The 23239-nt window shown below is 39.7% G+C and overlaps 1 protein-coding gene across 13 annotated transcripts in view; it reads left to right on the forward strand.

The window, feature by feature from the left end:
• The window catches only part of ERC1 (ELKS/RAB6-interacting/CAST family member 1), a 296379-nt gene extending 277948 nt beyond the window's left edge, over positions 1–18431 (forward strand). For 8 of the 13 annotated variants that reach the window (XM_032208161.1, XM_032208143.1, XM_032208195.1 and 5 more), the window contains 2 exons: positions 6156–6344; positions 18162–18431. In XM_032208161.1, the coding sequence (XP_032064052.1) occupies positions 6156–6344; positions 18162–18299 (327 nt within the window). In that variant the 3' untranslated portion in view covers positions 18300–18431. Of the gene's footprint in view, positions 1–6155; positions 6345–18161 lie in introns of those variants that run through there. The other 5 variants (XM_032208215.1, XM_032208222.1, XM_032208238.1 and 2 more) reach the window with 1 other exon arrangement.
• The last annotated feature ends 4808 nt before the right edge of the window (positions 18432–23239 follow it).

Consider the following 23239-nt stretch of genomic DNA (forward strand, 5'->3'; position numbering starts at 1 on the left):
CCCAGTTTCACAGCTTTCTGTAATCAATTTTATTATTGAAAATTTTATTATTGAAAATTTTCACCTGGTAACTATCAAAACTTATAGGAATGACACTCTCAAATTAAGTGGATATTGACATATTAAAAAGCAGTGGAAGATGTTAGATTCTCTGTAGACCTTACTCTGCTTTGTTCCACCTGTTTTTGGGAGAGTTAAGTTGCTGGGTTGATAGATTCCCAAGAGATTTTGAAAACAAAAGAAAACTTAGACAAATAAATACAACATTTGAGTTTGCATGTTCTGATCTCATCTTGCAATTAAGTCACAAATTTCTGTCCTTTGACTCAACTAGGAAAGAGACATATGGGCTGTTACAGAAGAAAGAGATGCCATGTGTGCATAGAGCAGTTAGTTATATTTAGTGGGTGAGGATTTCGGTGAATGCTCTTGCTTTTGAAAGCAAGGGACTGGTGAAACAGGTAAAATTCAAGCTGGAGTCGCCGTATGTAGAGAAACCTTTCAGCTCTGCTGAAGTACCCCCTTGCTGAACTTTAGTATTTCCCAATGTGCCAATTATAAGCTTCACACAGTCCTGCCAGTGTATTTCAGTTCTGATCTCTAGTAGTCCCTGCTATTCCGCACATGGTTCCCCACAAAATTTTGCTTCACAGCCCATGTAAGCAAAAGTTGCCAGTGTTATGAAAAAGCACTTCTGGATTTGTTATGTAGAAAAATATTTTCGAAATATTTTTTCAGTGCTTTAGGAATCCTACCAACCCACTGCAATTATTTGATTCACCTACATTATGGCAAAAAAGATTTTACTTAAATGAGAGAACAAAAATCTACTTTCCCTGTTTTGTGCTTTTTCTATTCTTCTGGTCTGGATTTTTCCCAAGATGAAGAGAGTGAACTCTGGAAATCATTAATCCATGGGATTTGTTCATGGTGTATAAAAATTTCAGAAAGAATTTGCTTTATAAAAATGACTTCCTAATTGATTCTGTCAGAAATGAACTGAGTAAGACAGCTCTGTCAAAATAGCCAGAATCTCTTTCACCTCCTCACGCATGTTGTTTTGTTTTGTTTTATGAGGAGAAAATGATGAAGGTTAGATTTAAATCCATTTTTGTCTCTAAAACAAATCTAAAGAAAACTGAGCCTGTCCTTGAGCCTTTGTATTGTGGTCTCTTGAAGAAACCAAGTATCTCTGTACAGCAGTGAACTGAGCTGAACTGAACTGAGGTCAGGCAGAGTCTTTTTGAGAACTTTCTTCTGTTTCCATTTAAAATAATGAAGGGAAGACATCAGTGATAAATTGTTCTGAATTTGGGAAAGCTTTGCACTTTCTGAGCCAAATTCATGCCTCATAAAACTCCACTGCATTCAATGGTTGCACGATGATCATAGTTGAACCCTTGCATTTGTTGCCAAACAAACACAAATGGTTTGAGCAGAGAAAAGGCATAATTCAATTTGCCATGCAAATACTTCCAGACTGTATCATTCTGTTTCTTAGTTTATTTCCATATCTTACAATACGAGAAATTTTGCTATATTGGCAAAATTTTCTTTTATGATGATATCTGTAACAAAACCCAGATACAGGAGACTTTTTTTTCTTTAGGCATCTGAGGGCCCACTATGATCTGTTCCATCTTTTGTTGGCTTTTTCAGGTCCTCCTTGGAATAATTTCTTTTTAACAAATCAAGTCTCTATTTACTGAGACTTCAAGCCCATCTCCTGTGTAACGGTAGTTTGAGAAGTACATGTAAGTTTTGTTGGGCAGTGTCTGTAAGCAACGAAGGCTAAAAACTGGAGCTGAAAATAATTTGCTGTGCTTGCATGATAAATGTGCTAGATAAGAGATAAAGGGCTACCTGATTTAACTTGATTCTTTTCAAAGCCTATTTGCTATATCCAGTCTGAAGTTTTTAAGGTGTCATCGTTGTCATTGGTTTTGTGCCTTTGCAGAATCTACAAAGTACAGTCAAGGTCCACAGACCAGGCTAGCAAGCTAGAGCATTACTCAAACCGGTTAATTCCTTGGAAACTTCCTGATTCCTTCCATGCACACTTCTTTCAAACACTTTTGCAAATCTAGTTATATTTTGATCTCACTTTATTTACTTTGACCCTGAGATTATTTATCAGTTCCATTTTATTTTCTTCATTTTCTTCTTGGTATAGCTGTTCTTCAGAGATTCTCTCAAATATTTATGGGTAAGTGGAGAAAAGTTTACTGGATTATTTGGTTGCAAAATGAAGACCACATATGTATATTACTCTGCCTTGTTGCATTCTGTAGTGAATACAAATGCATGCAACATTACGTTGCAAGCAGCATAGGCAAGCTAATGACAGCAGTCATGCCAATGCCAAGTTTATGCATGGTACTCTGTATTAGCACTGCTGTGTCAAGATGTTACTTTCTTCTTTTTGTTTGCCCAGAGGATTCAGAGGTATGTTTCTGTAAGAAAAAGGATTACGGCTGTTGATCCATATGCATGATTCTGAGGGGTAAGGAGGTTCTGTAAGCAACTAACTTTTTTCTAGATCAACTGATGCAAATGGAAAAACAGACTGGACACATAAAAGACTTCCTTCCACTCCAAATGGGGAGCTGCAGATTTATTGCAAAGTAGAAATTTAAAACATATTCTCTGAAGTTAACTAACTAAAGTTAATTAGTTAGTTCTGGCAAAGAAAAGTGGTTGCTTCCTTTGGAGAAGAAGGGAATTCTAGCAGGGAGAAAGGTGACTGGGTCATTAGTCCTTTTGCCTGGAGAACCAGTAATTTAAAGCTGGTGGTTGTGGTGACTGAGTCCTATTACATGTTGATTAAAACCATACTTTACTCTGCAGACATTTACGGATAGTCAATATCGCATTTGTCTCAGTTCGACACTGCTGCACTTATACCACCCATTCACTGGCTTTCTTTCTCATATAACTACCTACGTGTTTTTGCATATTTACATTAGACACTGTTCAGACAAACTTTTAGACACAACAGTCTCTGTATCTAAGGTGTATTCATCTTTCACAATAAGCGTGACTAAACATTTAGATAAGTCTTTCCAGCCAGATTCGGTTACTAGTACCTTTTCTTATCTATGCAGTGCATATATGAATTTAAATGCAGGCTTTTATCATAAAATCTTTTAAATACAGTTGCCTATATTTAAGCTGACCATTGTACAGCAACAGCAGAACTACAGTTGAAGAAGCAGTATTAATTTTATTCTAAAGCGTATTTTTGTCATAATGGCTTGCAGAGCTACAAATAGACTCCTATTTGTCATGCTCAAAGGTTTTTTTGTGTGTGTGAAATCTCAGAAAAGACTGGGCATGTTGTTTCCAAGTTGGATTTGTTTGGAAACACCTTCCCAAATGTCTGTTCTGTTGGTAGAAGAGATGCTTTGGTTTTGTATCAGAAATTTGTTAAGGCATTTTGTGTCTCCACTTCAGCATTGTAGTGACTGCTTTTTTTAGTGAAATGAACTTTCACACGTAGCTGGCTATTTGCAATATTCAGAACTAGGTGGTACATTAAACAGACTTCATTCCATGCTTTGATGAGGATGGTCCAAACGTATCAGTGCAACTAATGAAGATTGGCTGCTTCAGAAGAGATTCCTGGGCTTGGCCTGTCTCCCCATTGTTTTCTTAGAAAGCTCTACAGCTCTGAGCTGAACATGGGAGCATGATGTGGTTTATGCGTCCAGTACTGCCCTGCCTTTCCACTTAGCAAGTGCTCTTACACCCTCTTGAGATAAGACAGTGGCAGCTCTGCTGCGTGGGAAGCACGGTGCCTTTTGCTAAGTGTCTAGTTCAAAGTAGATACGGCAGGAACGCAAATAGAAGGGCATTTCCTACTTGACTGGCAGGGTTTAATGGATCCCAAGTGAGAGAAATGATTGCTCTGTGAACAGCTTTGGGAGCGCTGCTAGTTAAGAACTTTCACACGCCTCATTTGGCCTATCTTCAGAAAGGGAGAAACGTGCTGCTCAAGGTAAGGGGGAAGGGTACAGAAAGAACATCCCCAAGCAATCAAATTCAACTCTTATATTAAAGTCTTCCATCACTACTTGCCAGATAGCTCTGCTTTCTCTTTATCACAAAGAACAGTCAGGAAGGTTGGCAAGTCCAGGTCTTTACAGAGTGGAATTTGCACATCGGATGGATATTTGATAGAATGTGTTATCTGTAAGAGAATGCGAGGCACCTACTGTGTTGATTGGTCAGCTTTATTAGACATTGACGACTTATTTTCCACATTTTAATGAAACAATATTTTTTCAGGGTATGATCTCCCATCATTCTCCCCCCTGTGGAGAAACGGTATAGTAAGGAAAGACATCAGTTAAATTAGAAATGTCACAGGGTTTTTTTTTTACACCTGTATAGGCAGTGCACTTTCAGATCATAATCCACATGATCCACATTATAAGAAACTGAGATAGGTAATGTAAATTCACCAAGCAACCAAAGCTGATGGGTGCAATTGGTTAAAGAACATTGTACTTGGTGATGGAAGTGAAGTGTGACTGTGCTGATGTTACTAAAATATCCCTTCCTACTGCCCTCTACAAGAGAACAGTATTCTGCCCTGCAGCAGTTTGCAGTCTTGATACACCAAACCATATTTTTATACGTGTTCATATCTGTAAACAGATGTTGCCCCGAGGCCACACATAGTGGTAAGGTTTATAACAGGGCATGCGAGCTTACTCTCTTTGCAGGTTTCTTGTCTGTCCCTTCAGCCTGGCTGCTGCTGGCTTGTCTTCGCTGCCGCCACCCTGATGTTCTGCTGTCGGCTGTCAAGCGCAGCTGGCTCTCTGTGGGACAAGGAGTTTGACATTAGTTAGCTGCTTAGCCACCGCTCTCAGATCCTCTCACTCTACAGAAATTAATCCATGTAAAACAGTGTTAGAAACAAAATAAGTGAGCCCTGACAGCCTTATTAAAAGGGCTCAAAGCCAGGGTCTTTGTTGAAAGTGGTGCCAGCACCCTGTTTCTGTTGACTCAGAGATTATCTCACTCCTTATTCATTAGTGGGGTCAGAGGTGTCCTACTGAAAAGATATCCCAAGCCTGTTAGCAGAGAGCAGGTGCAGCCTCTGCCTGGGAACACAAAGACAAGTTGCCAGCACTGTAGCAAGGCTTTCCAACTCTTGTAGCTGGTGCGCATCAGTGCTTATAGCTTCAACACCTCATTTTATGGAGTGGAGGCACAGTGCCTGGTTCTTCTTTAATTTTTGATCAGCTGCAAACCTTAGAGTCAAAGCTTTGTATACTGCACTTTTGAATATATGCCCATGAATACCTAGAACAATATGAAATAGTTTGGGTGGGGATATAGTGAGGGTTTCCACATATGTATTTATCCATTTGAACTCTATTTTTTAGTAAAGCAAATGAAAAATGGCTCTTCTGATAATTTTTGTGGGAACTGGATGATGCCAGGGCTTGCAATGAGCATTCAGATTAGGTAATGTATAATGAAATAAAATAGTACTTATTAGAGTTCTTTGATTTTATGTTTTTAGTCTGTTGTGTAGAATCTGGCTTGCAATAGTAATTGAAAGTCATCACCTTTTCAAAACTAATAGAAGACTTTCTGTTTAAGATACATCTCTCCGTTTTCTACCATAGAGAGATGTTCATCTTTGAAACCAGCAACTTGACATCATTGGAAATTTCACTCTTTGGAACATGTTTAATGCATACTTATGTAATAGTGAAATGGTTGTTTTTAAAATGAGGGAGAATCTCAATTGCACTTGCTTTTACTGTTGACAGGCACCTTTAATCCAAAAAAATATATTTTCTTTAAAGAAGGGAGTGGAAATAGCTGACTGAGTGCTGCTGGATAATCAATAGACTTAATCCATTTAATTCATACTGTTTCATTTTTCACCCCATATCATCATTATTTCATATATCAATAAGATGGCTGTCATCTTTCTCTGCTCCTGATGTCCTTCATTTCTTTCTGCCTCAGTGCTGGATGGTTATGCGACTATATGATAGGAATACTGTGGGGAGGGAGAGTGTTCAGGTTTCTTTCAGTATAAAGCTGAACAAGTATGTAACCTTGCCCTTGATCTTTTCCTTCATCATTGCTTGTGTCTCAGACAGTTCTTGACTTCTTCTGTTCTCTTATTTCAGACAATTCAGCCCCTCTTAGAACTCGATCAGAATCGCAGCAAGTTGAAGTTATACATTGGACATCTGACAGCCCTCTGCCATGACCGTGACCCCCTGATTCTGCGTGGACTCACCCCACCTGCTTCCTACCACCTGGATGATGACCGGACAGCTTGGGAGAAAGAGCTGCAGAATATGTCCCAGGAGCAGGTGAGTTTGTCATCTGAAGATCTGAACAAAAGCCTGAAATGTTGGTGTAGGTCTTAGTGATGCACCACATCAAAACGTGAAATCATTCCTTAAGTCATGAAAACAGGTAGCAAAGACCCACTGTTCGGTTGGAGGAAGGAGCCAATGCTTTTTGAAATTGCCTTTAATATTTATTGTGGAATTTTATTTGCCTTTTTTCCCTGTTTGAGGACATATATTTACACACAAGGGAAATCTAACCCACCAACACAAGATACCACTTTTGCCATGTTTTACCTGTTAACAGATTTTCGCTGTACTTTATAACTTAACATAGTGATAGGGATCTTAAATCTTTTTTAGAGGACATTAATCATTTATATTTTAATTGGCACATTTTTATGAGTCACACACTTTACGTAAATATAACCAGTGTTACCATCTGCAGTAGTATGTTCTATCAATACTTTTTTGTATTACCACCTTGCCCAGATACCTGAATTGAGATTTGGACCCATTGTGCTAAGTGCAACCCACCCATGCACATGTGAACACACACATATACATACACATAGAGTGATTTCAGAAATCCAACACTGTATTTCCAGAAGTTTTGGAATACTGAACTGAAAGGGTTTAATAACAGCTTCTCTGATGAAGTCTCTACAAAGACTGTCAATCTAGCTATAATTCAGCTGCAGAAATAATCTTCCTTTCTCCCAACTCTAGTGATGTCTTGCCTTCCTTAATCCCTTCACTGGCAGTTTTTATCTCTTGTTTTCATACTATAATCCATCATTCTCCACAACCCTTTTTTCTCATTCCTTCCTATTTCAACACTTTAATTTTTAATTTTACTCCTATATTACAAACACATTAGTTAAATGAATATAAGAAGTTTGTACCAGAAATAGATGTGACTAATTTTATCCTTTTGACCCTGACTTTGGATTATAATGCCAATTCTTTTACTAAATTATTCACTTCCATGTATATGTATGTGTGTATATATATATACATACACCACACCCAGTATGTAGATGAAATAGTGCAAGGCCAATGTAATTAAAAGGGGATTTGCAGGTCAGTGAACACTATCTTGAGTCTAACCTGAATACTTCAGCTCTGGTTTTCTTCTTCTGTGATGTTTAAGCATGTTTCCTTCAATTCAAGGCTGAATTTTTATTCAAAAGTTTGAGACAGCAGCTCGGAAACTAAATTACAGGAAGCCAACAGGAGCACATCTAACAGTTCAGAAAGAAGAGCAGACCTCTAGAGATAAATATGCCTGTAACAGGACCTAGATGGTACAAGACAGTTGGTCTCTGTCTTTCTACCTGTCTTCATACATTTCCTTGATTCAACATGTGCTGTGTGCCTCACTCAATATCTACATTTGTCTCTATAGGCTTGGCACATTCCTTTTTCCAACAGACCCTGCTATCCCCTATGCACCAAGTCAGCATTTTTTTGTCTCTGGGATTTTGTACTCACTGATCCAGGATTAAAAGGTTTTCAGTATAATGCATGCCATCCTCATATATTAAAGAGGTACAGCTTCTACATTATAGATCAAAACATGAGGCACATGATTTTGAATCACCATGTCTTTCAGATTGAGATGAATCAATGAATGTAAAACTGGTATGGGAGGCCATCTCTGACAACAAAAAATAAAGGCTGTATGTGGGCAAAGTTTGGATACACCTGAAATTGGCTAGTCTGCTATCTGTTACAGTCTTTGAATATAAGACCTGTGTGGCTAGGTGATGTCTTCTGTTAGGTCTGTTAGGAATTAGACTCAATGATCCTTATGGGTCTCTTCTAACTTGGGACATTCTGTGATTCTATAATCAAGAGGCATAGGTGAAGAAAATGGAAAAGGTTTTCTTTGGCAAGTCCTTCTGAATAAACAGTCTACCCAAAACAGTTACCTGTTTTTTTCCAGTTCTGTGTACTGGTCTAATAAAAGGTTATTTGAACTGTGCCAGTCTACTAGCAACATTTATGGGTTACCCAGTGAAGAAAGCATTCAAATGTAAATTGTGAGAAAAGAAATTATCTAAGTTGTCTTTAGATTTTTCTGTCCTCTCCCATTATTGCCTTAATTGTGCATTACTATCCCCCCAGTTGTTTAAAGTTACTATTCCATTTGTGATTGCCATATATCATTAATATTTGCTAAAATAAAATGTAGCAGTCTCTTCTGCTTTCCCATGCTCACTTAGATTGCATTTAACAAGCTTCAGTTGGAAAATACAAACTAATGATACATTTCAATTTGCAAACCACATTTTTCATTTATCTTCTGTGGAGCCTTTCTGTTTCTAACTGCAGAATTTCCTTTGTGTTTAAAGTATTCCCATGGGAGGGAGGGGTAATTTCTCCAGATTTGCAGAAGCCCACGACAGAATACCCATTTTGCATCTTTGGAATTTTAATGAGTTTTGTAAATGACTTCAAATCCAGTGCATTAAATTCTCTCCTGTCCCTTCTAATATGATCTGTAGATAATGCTTCACAAGCTTCAGTGGGAAAAAATTAATCTTCTTGAACGTTAAGAAGTGTTACCATAGTTAGGGAGGATACATTTAACTGAAAACCAATGACACTTAAGAGTGATGCCAATGTATCCACTTCTCACCAATTAGATTATATAGTAGTTTGTTTTTTTTTTCTTTTTTAACAAATAGCTGAGAATTCATTTTCATGCTGTTGCTTTTAGAGCTGTGATCTCCCACTCCAGCAACTATTATTGGTGAAAGTTGGTCCTGCTGTGTTTCAATAGTCAATACTCTTTAGATTGATGAGTTTCGTAGTCAATACTGTTTAGATTTTTCATACCTGCTGGGCAGATCTGGGTACAAATAGTAGGAGTTTTCTGTGACTTCTTTTGGTAGGTAAAACCAGTGTATGAAGTAGATGGAAGATTTTCACTCTTCTAGCACATATGCAGTGACCCACGGAAACTAATGTACAAGTCATTGTTGGAAAAGCATCTGCCAGCATCAACACCGTAGTTCAAAGGGGATTACGTTGCCACATAAATAATTTTGTGGATTCTCAAAGTTTGATTGATAATTGGTACCTTTCATGTATAATAGTTTCTTTATGATACCATTGAGTTCAACTGTATTCCTTAGTGACTTCAATTGATTTTAATCAAAATCTGGGACCAGAATGCTATATAATTGTTTGAATTAACTTTGTTGGCATTTTTTCAAAGACATTTTCTAAAGCTGCATTACTGTAGTAAAATTTTGGTGCACTTTTAATGAAGTCCTGAAGGCAGTATTTTACGAGTATATGGTATCTCAAAAACTAATCTAAACTGGGTATACGAGACTAAGTTGTGGGCAGTAGGGAATCTACGGTGCTTCGAACCATGTCGTTAAGTTATTCATGTGGTGGAAAATATTACTCTGAGTCAGTTCTGACCCAATATACCCAAACATTTTAGCCAGCACTGTTGCTGGAACTGTCCTCCTTCGACTAGTTCATGTCCTGTTCAACTTTTCTTATTAAAAAATTGGAGTTACCAGAAAGAAGGATGAATGTTCCAAATCTTGACACTGAGAAATAAAAATTCCATTCATTCATTATAAATAATTGCATTATGCTAGCAATTTCTATTAAATATAATATTTTCTTTCACTTTGCCCTAAACATATCATTATGTTAATATTCTTGGGCTCTGTAGAACTTCAACTACGTTTCACATTTCAGTGGGTTGCCTTGAAGTGAGGGATTTTGTTCCTATATGAAAGGAAATGACATTAAGAACGTAATGATATGTTCCACATTTTTATTTATAGTTCAGTTTTTGTTTTTTTTCTTATCTTTACAAAAGGGGAGAATGGAAAAGAAACAGGAACTTGCTGAAAACCATCATTTAAATAAGTTGGGGCTGTGCTGCACTGTGGCTGGAAGGCAGCAGTGTGAGAAACTAAAAAGACAAATTAATACAGCAACCAGATAGACAACAGTATTTATTCCACCAGTAGCTTAACCAATATAAAAAATGTTTCTCATCACTTCAAATCCAGCTGAAGGTCATTCTGAGGGGGAAAATATATATATATATCAGAAAAGTCTGATTAAAATAATTTTCTTAGCCCTGCAAGTAGTAGGGGGTGGCATTTGCTCCCTAGCTCCCTGCCATCAGTGGCTCTTCCCAGCCATGTCTGACATATCCAGGCTTCATCCTGGCTATTCCTGCCCACCCCCAGGCACCACTTTTTCTGTACAATAGACCTCTTCCTGTTTCTCCAGAGGTGTTTCCAGCACCATTTGTATTGTCACCTGGGCATCAACAGCAGCCTGTAGGAGCTGGGCAGGCTTACTTCCATGAGATACTCTCTCAGGGGACACCGGCAATGGAAGGCAGTCTCACACGACTACTGGTCCAGCGTTGTACCATAGCTTCGGCCATGAGCTGAGAGAGGGAAGCACTTTTGAAAAACTTCATTGTCATAGAAGAGCCCTTGTAGTAAAGGAACATTATCTCCTCTCCCCGTGTACAAGCTTCAGCCAAAGCACAGACTGTCTAGGGATTCCTGGTTACTAATCCTCTCCTGAGAAACTGGGAATTTCTCTTCTTGGCTGCTCAAAATAGAGGAAGGAAAAAGGTAATAATGTGACTTCACTGTATCAGTGAAAACCTGCTGCATCAGCTAACTAGTCGTGGCTTAGTTCCAAGGAGCAGCATAATTTACATCGTACGTGACTCACATTTCACTCTCATCAGAGTTAATGTTAAGCTTTTTGTACAGAAGGACACCAGACTGCATATACATGGCTTTAAAAATCAGTTTTAAAATGGCATATATGCCTGCTGAATTTTTCAAGTATTAAACACACATTTTGTTATACAAACAATATCGTAAGTGGGATAAACTTAACTCTGAATTACAAACAGCTATTCTATAAACTTCCTGTATACTTCTTTGTTCAGAGTCATCTCGTGTTCCTACTTCTGTATCATCTATGAGAAATTACTTATTTAGTTTCTGTAAAGAAATTACTGTGTGGTTTTGCATTGAGTACTTCCAAGTTACTACATTACTTCAGAGTTTATCCTGTGTTCCTTCTTGGACTGCTCTTCCATTAGCTTGTTATCTCCCCCACCTGATTTATGTCATTTATTTTTAATTTGTAATCCTATGGGAATGCATAATGTATGTTAAAGTTAAACAGCCCACTTCTGGTCTCTGTTAGAAATTAGAAGTAATAATTGCAACAATTTATATACTGCTTTAAGTGCAAATGCATTTGCTGAGGTTAGCTGGGAAAATAATGGATACGGGAACTCTCTAAAATTATTACATTATGTAGCATCGTGAGCCTTTATATTAAATTAATGTTTTGGGTGAGGATAAGAACTTGGAATCAGTGTCATAATTCTTAAATACTGATCGAAGTTACAAACACTATCCATAAGTTGATTCTGATATAACAGTGTCCGTTTTTATTTGTGCATGGAATTAGTATAATTAATGTTAATTGAGATATATACTGTCAGTCAATAACTCTAATTATTCATACTTTGGAAAGAGATCTAAAGAGAAAAGCATTGCTTTCAGGATAAGGTCAAGTGTTCGGTGGGACAAGTGCCTAAAATGTTGTGTGGTCTCAATTCAAGCAGTTCCTGCAAGCAGATGGAGTGACAACCTCTGAGCTATTACTGCATTTGTTTAAAGACAACTCACCTCTCCATGTGTTTTATTATTAGTAACAGGTTCCACTACTCCGTGCCTCTCTCAGATGCTGTGGTCCTCAAGGAGTTTTTCTGCAGCCTCCGCTGGCATGAGACATCGCTAGGGGGTTGTGGTTTGCTTGCGTAGAGGGACAGCTGGGGAGGTCTGCGGGGTGTCCTTCATGCGTGAAGGTAACCACACGCAGGAGCAGCTGCATCCTTGTGTTGCTTGTTGGCCTCACTGGGTTGTACAAAAACAAAATATTCCACAGAATTTTCTTTCTTGGAATGTCTGTCAGAAATTTCCGAGCTAACAGGATTCTCCATCACTTCTTAATAAACAAAAGTCCTGAACTTCCTCTTAAAGAGAAATACGTAATGTGAAACAAGTAGGAAGAGCTCAAGCTCTGATCCTAAAATAAATGGATGCATGTAACTTAATTTCATTTAACAACCTGCTGCTTTGTCCTCTCCTCTGTTTTTAGCACTCAGGAGGTACAAAGCAAAAAAAAAAAAAAAAAAAAAAAAAAACCAACAAAAACTGGACCCTAAGCCTTCTTAGCTTTTTAAAGTTTTAAGCAAGGACTTAAAAGAGTTTTCTTTCAGATTTGTCTTGTAGATAGGTGAGTTTCCCTGTCATGTGATTGCTGCTATCAGTCACTGCCTTTAATAAACCCACAGAGTCCCCATGGAGCCCTGCAGCCCCATTCACCAGCAGAGGAGGGAAGGGGTGAGGTGTAGGTACAGAATGAAGCGGGGATTACAGACTAATTGCAGTGCCTAGTCATCTTGCTGCACAAGAGCAAGCTGACATATAAGGTAATGTTTAACAACCGAAACCAGGGGAAGTTGCTGCCTAACTGCTTTTCACCGTCCCAGTAAGATGCCAAACTGTGAGTCGCTATAGATGAGGGCAGTGGGGTTCACCTGTACCAGGTACGTGCAGTACAGCGGCGCCTTGCCCTCACTGGTAGCACTGTGACACAGGCATGCACTACTCTTTGTTACCTGCAAGGACAGGATTCACAGGCAAACTTCTCCAGCCAAATGCAAAATATAACATACAAATACTTATTTAATACCTTCTTCCCATTTCTTTTGAAATTTCCTAAACTACCAAAGAAATAATATTTCTGCTATTTGCAAAGCTTGGTGATGCTCAGAAATGCAGGATAAATCACATGTACAAAGTTTGTCAAATATATGCTTTGGTATCCCTCAACAAATTCTTAAGGGTGTTCTTTCTCAAAATAGGTGGTGAAATCTATTCAACTGTGTTTAGATATATTTAAAGCATATTTTTAAAGTTTAGACATTACTCTAAAAAGGCAAGCCAGAATGTTTACCTCGAAATCTCATTTTAATTTTTAAATGATTTTTAAATATTTTGATAAAAGATAAAACATTTCCAGATAGAGAAAAAAAAATTATATATGTTTGAAAAAAAATGTTTGGCAGACTGGGAGTTCTATATTCCTAACCCATTCTTTGGTCCATTTTATAAGTCTAATAAAGTTGAGAAATAAAGGGTAGTATATAATCAGCTCTCATTACTCCAAACATATGTATTTAGACTGATGTGTCTGGAAAGATGCAAAGATGATGTTTGCCCCAGGTACACTGTAGTTTAACTGATTTTCAGACAAAGCAAAGGCTAAGATAAATCAGTTGAGTTTCTTTTTGTTGCTTACTTCTGTTATTTTAAGCTCTAACACTATTTTTCAGAGTAGCCATAGTCTGACACAAAAGCACCTGAACTTTGGGGAAAATGTGATTACAGATCCCAACATTGTAGCCTTATAGAAGCCCTGCACTTAATTTGTGTTTGTGCTTCTCTCTACAAGCAATTCCTTTCCTACTTTCAGCTTTACTGTCCATAGGCAGAATTCATCCGCATGCGATACATTATTTTTTTTTTATTTGCCTTTTTTTCATCACCGTTTGTGCAGAATTACTGAGAGGAGAATAATGCATTCCAGAGGCAATATCCTCCATATAAATAAATATAGCAGGTTCTTAGCTTAATGTTGCCTTGCATACATAATAGGGCAAGCAAAGGCCACTGAGGCTCTGCAGAGCAGCACTGTGGTTCACCTAGTACACGGGTAAAACCATGGCATCATATTTCAAAACTATGAACTTATTTTCCCTCTGAATGACAATTAATCTTTAAATAACTTCCGGAGAAGTACAAATGCAAGGTAATTTCATGGTGAATATATTTGTTTATTTATTTTCACTAATGGAGTTTAACTATAAATGGCAAAGTATCATGACTTGCTTTAAACCCAGGAAGGCAGCAGTGGTGAAAAGTGTCTGAATCTGTTGCAGGTTATCTGCAAGCTTACATCCCCCTGAGACACAGAATGTCTCTTCTGTTCTTCTGTCCCTAGATAAAGCATAAATGCTATGAAGCACTTTGGGAGTCCTTGCTATCCCTTTCTTTCCAGGTCGCCTATTTTTACTTGTCATCAACCGGGAAAGTATATCTGACCTTCTCTTTTTATGTCATTTCTATGAGGCAGGTGTATGAGTCTTATCATATCCTGAGCTGAAAATACCAACTGAAAAAGACTGTTAACACTTCTTTATTTTCATAGAAAAATGGCATGGCACTCTTTATGTTTGCATTCACAACAAGAAAACCTAGGTAACCAGGAGAAGAGCTGATAGTAATAATTTTAAAGAAATTCTCTAAATTTTGGACTGCCAAACATCTAGGTGAATCAAGTTATACCACGGATGTTCCCCATTAAGAAGCTTGTCTGAATGAGGAGTGACGTATGCTGGTCACAGCTGTTTCTGAGAGGAATGATGTAAACAGAGATGACATAGATGATACAGAAATGCTGTACCAGCCACACAGTCAATTAAGATGACTTTGTTTAAGTAGAAATCTCATTATTAAACCTAGATGTTCTGAAGCTAGCAAACTTGATGCAAGGCTATCATTGCTATTTATTTCAAAGATGTTGCATCACAGACATCTGCGAGACAGCTGCACAGACTTTCTGTCTATGCTGATTTACAGAGTATTATTGCTTGCCTTCAGCATTCAGAGCAGTCTCCTCTTGATGGCCCAAAAATTACTTTTTGAGAAAGTTTTCTTCATCTATTTTCTTCATCTGGTTAAGTTTGCTACTTTTGTTTGATTGCATTTGATTTATTTCAGCCTTGGTGGGGGCTTATGCTGTTGGGCTTCTCTTGATTTTGTAAGAAATATTCGTATTATGCATACATCCACATAAATGAATTATGCAGCAAGAAACTGAGAAGTCACCGACTTTGCTGTGCTGCTTGGCTGAGGACAACAGCCAACAGCATTCCCCCTTGCCCACCAACCTCCTTTCACTTCTGAAGGTTAATCCCACCGAGGTACTTTTAAGTTCTGTTGATGTTGTACATTTTTTTGTCCTTTCTTGGGGTTTCACGTGGAAGATTTGGCTGGCGTACCTGGAGGACAGATCTCTGCTCAGAAGGTGGTGGTGGAGCATGGCCCATGGGGAGCCCGGGCTGTGCTTTCCCTGCTAACACTGCCCTCTCCTGGTCCTCTTCTGGTGACTCCAGAGCCCAGAACAGGCTCCTGCAAGGGGACGGATAAAGAAAAGGAGAATGACATCATTTGCTTCTTCTCCCATTGCCTTCTGTCTCCCCTAGCCTCCATGACCTTCCACCCTTCCGATGAATGACACTGAAATCTTCGCTTTGGCCCCAGAAGCCAAGGAAGCAGTGCCTCAGAGTCCCGTACTGAAACCAGCCCCATGAATTTCCCAGCAGTAGGTGGTTTGCAGGCTGCTGTTTCTGGGCCCACGTGAGCTGCTGGCATCTCACTAGGCTGAGCAACCAGCAACTCGGGACGTAGCTCCTCAGATCGCATCTCCTGGCTTCTTACGTGCAGCGCCAGCTCTTTCAATCCTGCTTGCTGAATGGACCTCCCCTAGGCTTAGCCACCCATTGCAGGTTTCCGACTAACAACTCTGCCAGGCTGCTGGAACTAGGCTAATCGCAGAACCACAGCGTGCCGTTCCTGAGCCGTGCTGGGTTCCTGCTGGATTCCCTCCCCGCTCCCCCGAGAGCCCTCACGGAGCCCCGCGTGCTCCCCTCCCGCTCGTTTCCCCCCTTCCCCGGCTCATGTCATTCTGTGGAGCAGGATCGGGTTGCTTTTGCCTTGTGATTCTTGGCATCAGCCCCTCTCAGATTCATATAGCTGTGCTGTGAGTACGGCAGCCAGTAGGAACAAGGCACATAAGAGCACATTAAACTAACATTCAGCACGCAAAACCCAAATAATTTACTATATGCTACCCTGCCTAGTAAAGGGAGTAGTAGAGCTGGCCTGCCCTTTTAATTTCCTTTCTCTCACTTTTGTCTATAGAAGTGTATGCCATAGCTTCCCTAAAAAGCATTTGTATTTATTTTGTAGTCATTCTTAGGCTGTTTGGTTATACGCAGTATTTCTTGCAGTAACAGCGTAGCAATCTTACGCTTTCCTTGATACCACCTCTAAGCAGAGACACGCTGTCCTATCTGAACAGAATTTTAGCTGTAGAAATAAAACCTTTCCCCCTGCATTGTGCTCTTACTGGGGTAAACTGATCTGTTGTCCTACCATCTGACCATTGTTCCTTATTAAAACCTACAGCAATCAGTGTTACAGAAGTACAAAATATGCTGGTGAGCAGGTATCCCTTCACGGATGAGAAATTCCAGTGTGACATTCTTTCAGTGTCACATATGAACACCGTAGAGTTCCAATAAAAATATTAATAACTTAAGAATAAGAAGTGTTATGGGGCTGAAGGGTGGTAATATAAACTCAAAAATATTTAAAGGAAGGTTCAAAACCAGATAAGGTAATCACTACGGCTGCTGAAAATGACAAAGACGTTTAAATGCAACAGCTTGCAATGAACTTCAGAACCCAATCTAAGTATAGGTACCTGCTACAAATATACTTGTCTTATGTTTATGGAGAATGAATTAGAAGAAATAATACCACTAATAAAACAGAGCAGGTTTTTTGCTGTATGGTATATGACAAAGCTGTATGCTTGAAAGCTTATCCAATCTATTTAATGATATCGTCTGGGCTAGTAAGAGATGCTGCGTCTCCTTGCTCCGTTAGACCCTCAGACCATTGTGACTACAGTAATCCCTTAATGCTTGCACAAATTACAGCCTTGCTTGGGATTCTTCTGCACAGTTCACAGGCCAGCATGGGCTTTATCAATTGCTGGTCAGATAAACAGGTTACTGAAGGCAGATGTTTCCTGCTCTTTGCTAAGGCTGCGGGCCCCTAATTCTGGCAGGGCCATTAGATTCAGAGCTAAAAGCTATGTTCACATAAACTCCAGTGTGTTGCGTGGTGTGGTTTGTAACACCATTTGTTGGACAAACAGTTTGTAGATGATACAAAAAGCGCATAAGATAAAGTTTTGAAGTTTCATGTCTCATTCTGAACCAACTACTCTGAACAAAGAGTAATCCAATAGGAAGTTTATAGTCAGTAAACAACAAACAGTTCGGTATGGTACCCTTATGACTGAGTGAGGAAGCACCATATCTGAAAGTGATTATTTCCACAGACAAATTAGAATTCTAGTTGTCGCTGAGTGCACTTCGTACAGTTATGTAACATTTCTGTTGATGTCATATAGGAAGTAATTCCTAAGTAATTGCATCCTGTTATTCGTGAATAAAAGTCAAACTATTTAATATACTAGCAAAATAGTATATTTTTTTCTGGAATACAGTTGCTTTCAGGAAAAAAAAAAAAAAAAAAAAAAAAACATTCTACAGAGGAAGGTTTTCTAATATTTATCATAATACAATCTACTTGGGAGTAGTTAAGCCACTTAGTTTTCCCGTGTTGACATGGCCTGTACTGGGAAGGTCACAAATCTGGTCCCGCAGACTGGAAAAAGTGACATCAAGAGAGGGGAACTTGCCCAGTGTCTGCAGGCTGATGAGGGAGTCACCAAGGGAAGGCGTCAATCCTGGAAGTGCCCAGCATGGAGCACTCTGCTAGCTGCCTTTCTGAAGCTGGTGTTTTAGCTTAGAGCTGAGCCTGCTGGGCAGGACTTGTTATGCAGTGAACGTGTTTAATAGCAGAGAATGATCGTGGCTCTGTGTGTTTCTTGCAGCTTCGTGACGAGTTAGAAAAGGGCGAGAAGGAAAGCGCAGAGCTGCAGGAGTTTGCCAACGCCATCTTACAGCAGATAGCGGATCACTGCCCTGACATCCTGGAGCAAGTCGTCAATGCACTTGAGGAGTCATCATGACCTCGGCCACTGGCCCCGCTGGAGCAGCACACCAGTGGCCAAGCCCAGTCAGTCCAAGGAGCCATGAGAGGAGGGTGAAAGACAGAAAATGGAATAGAAACTTCTGGTGCACCTTTTACAAGGAAAACAAAAGAAAAAGAAAAAAAAAAAAAAAAACACAAACAAACAACATACTCTAAAAACTACCTGCTCTCTAGGTTCTTCCAGTCTGTGATTAATCAATCATGCTTGTGTTCAGCTTCTCACTGCCTTTCTACTTTAGCATCCAATTCCCCACTGACTTTGTTGATGGTATTGTGATTTTGGATGCAGCTAAGCAGAGCTCTTCCAAGTCTCCTGAGCGAAGAAGAGGGGATCCACTGAATGCAAGAAGCTCTAGTTCTCCATAAGGTTGCAGAAGGGTAGCCTTTGCCTTTGCCATTTATTGCTTCTTTTTTTTTTTTTTTTTTTTTTTCATAAAAGCTGAAAGCCTCGATTTCATAGTGCTAAAACCTAAACCTGAGTGTGCTCTGGTTATGGCTCACAACTGGCCAGTATCAGCTAGCTAGCTCAGGTCTCACTGCCTGTCTCAATATTTCTTATGTTCTTAAATAACAGAGAGAGGAGAGGAAAGGAAAGTTTCCCAATTTGGCCCTGTTAGTCACTTTGTCTGGCAGCTGGGAAACAAGGTAGGCATACTGGTACTTTCTGTTTACTTAACTTTGATTTTTATTGTTCACTGATTTGACTCTGAAATGCTGAGTGGGGCATATTTTCATATAACTGTTTTCATCTGTCGGCTTCTTGGGTTTTTGTTTGTTTTTTAGCTGAAGTTTCTCATCATAGGTCTGTACCTCCTAAGTTCTTATTTTATAGAGAGCTCTCTCCATTCAAGCAGGTGTGGTCAACAGGTCAGCTCCCAGGATCAATTTGTATAGTTTGTCCATTGCTATTTTTTCAGGCCACAGGTTTGTGAACACTAGCTGCCATCAGAATAGTTTCAGGCATTTTGTACATGAGCAGATTGCATCACTTAGCTTAGAAGTATAATTTTAAAACTAATTTAGGTAAATTGGTAACATAGTTCTTATTATAATTATAATTTAATTTATTTTGGTTTAGCTTAGGTTGACAAGGAATGAGTTTGAATTCAGAGCAATAACCCCTTCTTATAAAGAGGAGCATCTCTACTGGGGTTGGCACCCCTCTGAGTAGATAGGTATAAAATCACAGCTTTAGTTAAACCAGTGCAATTCTTATATGTATATGAGAGGCCTTACTCTTGCTCCCAGCCATCTTTGACACTCATTAAAGCCCCTGCTGATAGGTAATATGACCTGAAATAGCAGGTCAATTTGTCATTGTGGTAGCAAATCAGAATCCTATTTTATGGGTAGGACTTTCACGTTCATTCTTGGACTCTGTGTTAAAGGGGAGGCATGTTTTTTCTCCTGGTTGCCAATGGTTATGTGTTTCTGAGGGCATCTGCAGGACAGAATCCTTTAACGTGTCCCCGTGTGCTCCTTAAAGGAGGTATTCTCCTCGGGCTTTCTCATATTACTTAAGAGAACAAGGGGAGGGGGAAAGGAGACCAAATATCAACACAGCAGTGGATGAAATCTTGGCTTTCTAGTCACCAGCTAATTTTAAACCCTGTGACTCCTGCAGCCATTGCTGTAACTCTAACAGATTTTACAAGTTTTAGAAACATCAGCTGATTATAGCATTCATAATCTCTCTCAGTAAACCTCCCATTCAGAGCCCTCAATTTAATTCCATAACTTACTTTATTTTGAGCTTAAGCACTAAACTGCTACGCTAAGTAAAATGTTTCAAACCCTTTCAGAAAAACTGCATTTCTTATGTCTTTCAAATCCATGGCACAGCTCCCCTGTAGGTCCTTCACACCGTATTTTTATACTTAGAAGTGACTGATTGATTGCTTCTAATAGAAAGGAGACCAACAAAAGTTTGAATAAGTGAAGCTGTACCCTGTCTTCTTTTCAACCACTGAAAATTGGGCAAAACTGAAAACTTATATACTCATAGATTATATTGAAAACTAACTGATTGAAAATAAATCACACCCAAATTCATTCAGCTGTAATGATTCCAAAGAAGCAACCATGGAAGCATCCATAACCATGTCCGCTGGGAAGAAATATCTTATCTCCAAAGAAGAGGTGGTTCACACCTTTTCTGTGTTTTGAACTGCCAGCGCTTTGCAAATCGGGACATGTAGCTTTAGTCCTCAGTGTAGTAATAGCCTGTGTCCCAAAGCTTTTTTTTTCTCATGGAACAGGAGAGTAATGGGAACCTGAATGTTTGCAAGGGGGAAATACCGGAAGGTATGTAGACAGTGACTGTACATACCACTGAGCCATGCCTCATACCAGAACCACCCCTTTGGTCCTATTATTTGAGTCAGCACGTTTTGATAGGAGCAGTTGTTTTGAAATCTTTCCTCTTGCTTTTTCTTCATCACCCCTAATTACTCACTCCAGGAATTTAATGCTGCCTGTAAAACCATCAGGGCCATCAGCCTAACATCATCACACCACCACCACCACTCCTGACTATCTCATTAACTTATATGGTCAAATCTCCAGCTGCCCTGGTTCCCTGCTGTAAAACAATCCTTCCTCTGTGAGAAGCTGTGGAATTTCCCTTATCGATGGTTCAAATGACTCCTGCTTGTAAACCTCTTACTGAGATGTTCCTTGATAGCGTTTCTGCTGCAGGGGAAGGGGGAGGGGATGGGAGCAAGGGGTGGTCATTTCTGGCTGTTATTTCAATTGCATTTGTTTGCTGCATTGCCCGTGCATCACAGGAAAGCTCCCAGTTTCAGTGCTGGTTCTCGTGCATCCTTAACTCAGCTGCCAGCCTGAGGCTCTGTTTCTAGGTTGGAGAGTGCCTCAGCAAAAGGCATGTTGCTGTCGTGACAGCATGTTTAGGACCCATGCATCTGAAACCAGGTGAATCTCACTGTTTACACATCTCCCAGCTTCATCCCTGAAAGGATTTGTCAAGCCTGGCTAGTTTTCACACTGGCCATTTGGTCTTTATCTGCAAGCCACACACCTGCTGTTCTTCCCATCTGGATTATTGGGCCTTTGTAAGTTTTCTCGTTAACTACTGTTATCTTCTGGGGCTTCTAGACTTACCATCTTAAACATTGATCTTAGACCTCAGTAAAGTGCTTTCAGGGAGAGAGCAGATCTCATTTGGGAACAGACTTGATCCGACTTGATCTCCATTGAACTATTTCAGATAATCTCCCTGATCCTGTGTAGATAGAGATCTTGTCACAGTGAATAGCTTGGGAAACTGTGGGATTTGGGAGATGCTGCTGGTCACTGCTGAGCATGACCAGTGAAAGCTTTTCCTTTTGCTTGTATGGAGTGAGTGCCACACCGCTGGCCTTAGGGTAATTAATGGATTTGGTTATTGTAATCCATCAAGAAACTACATATCAGAAGGGCCATATGTGTGCATATACCATGACACTCATCCAGTTGCCTAACCCTCCCCAGCTCCTTTAAAATCTTTTTATCCAGGTGTCAGCAGCCAGGGAGATGCAGACAGTTTCCTAACACAACAGTCCTACACTGCAGCACTTCTGGGAAATTCAGGGGCCCTTCCTGCTTCATGGGCCCCCATCCAGTTCCCAGTGTGCCTGGGGAAACTTGCTTGTTCTTCTCCTCTTTTGTGAACTTCCATTTGCTCTGGGAGTTGTGAAAGTCTTGATTGCTTTGATATTTTTTTTTCTTACAAGCTGTCATTTATAAAGAAACAGGGATTTAAGGACTTGAGAAGCTGTCTGTAGAAAATTAAATAGGTAATTTTAGCTGTGTTTGGGCTAAAAAATAACTCAAGCCTGAAGCCCATGTACAGTGTAAAAGCTGACACCCCAACCATGATGTTGATGATATCCATGAGCCCAAGTACATATTTTCCTCTGAATCAAGCCTCATTTAAAACACTAAAAGGACATTATAACACTAGAGTTGCAGTGTGAGAACATTAGCACTATTTGTGATTGGAAGAATTGACTGGAGTGCTCCCAAGCGAAACGCTAAGCTTCTGGTATTCTCTCTCATTTTGACTGCCTTTAACCAGCTATCCCTCTAGAAAATGCCAAACTCTCTCTGGAGTATCTGATTTTTGCCAAGTCCAGGGGATGGAAGGCGAAGGTCATGCGATGCACAAGGCTGTTTGTTGCAGTTTCCAGTTGCACTGCTGGAATACACCTTCTCTATCAGATTTGCTGGTACTTTGTGGCTCTCAGTATTTTGCACAAGGGAGCATTAATGTCATAAGCTTGTTCACATAACCCTGTTTTTTGAACCAAAGGGGCACCTATTTTCATTTGCCCTCTAATTCCACCCATTCTGCTGCTAATGCTCAATTTGTTGGGAAATTTCTGCAACTGATAAAAGGTTAACAGGGTTGAGTCCCCACTCCTGTACTAATTGCCAATCAATGCCACTGAAGGGCTCTTTACAAAGAATGTGAAGAGCTGTGTGCTGATACCATTGTAAAGCAAAAAAATTCACTACGTAAAGTAACGCATGCATTTCTCAATGACACTGATGAAATAAAAAGGGAAAGAGTACAATCAAGGCATCTGACATTAAAAGAAGCCTCTGCTCAGCTCAACGTCTGCACTGAAACAGGGAATCGGGGAGGAAGCAGAAGGCAATGGATAACTAACACTGCCCCAGTGAAGCTGGTGGGGTGGAAGGGTCAGGCGAAGGGCGGCCTGGGCGGCCACCGCTGGCGAGAGCAGCCCCGCCAATCAGTCTTGTCAGCGCGGTGAGGAAAACGAGTGTCTGGGGGGATTTTTAAGCAAAATGATGTTTTTAATTGTTTTTTTCCACATATACGGGAGGAACCTTACACATCAGCAAATCCTTCTGAACAAAATGGCTGTGTCCACTGACTATTAAAAAAAAAAAAAA

Source organism: Aythya fuligula, chromosome 1 (genome assembly GCF_009819795.1).
Source record: "Aythya fuligula isolate bAytFul2 chromosome 1, bAytFul2.pri, whole genome shotgun sequence".
Classification (NCBI taxonomy): domain Eukaryota; kingdom Metazoa; phylum Chordata; class Aves; order Anseriformes; family Anatidae; genus Aythya; species Aythya fuligula.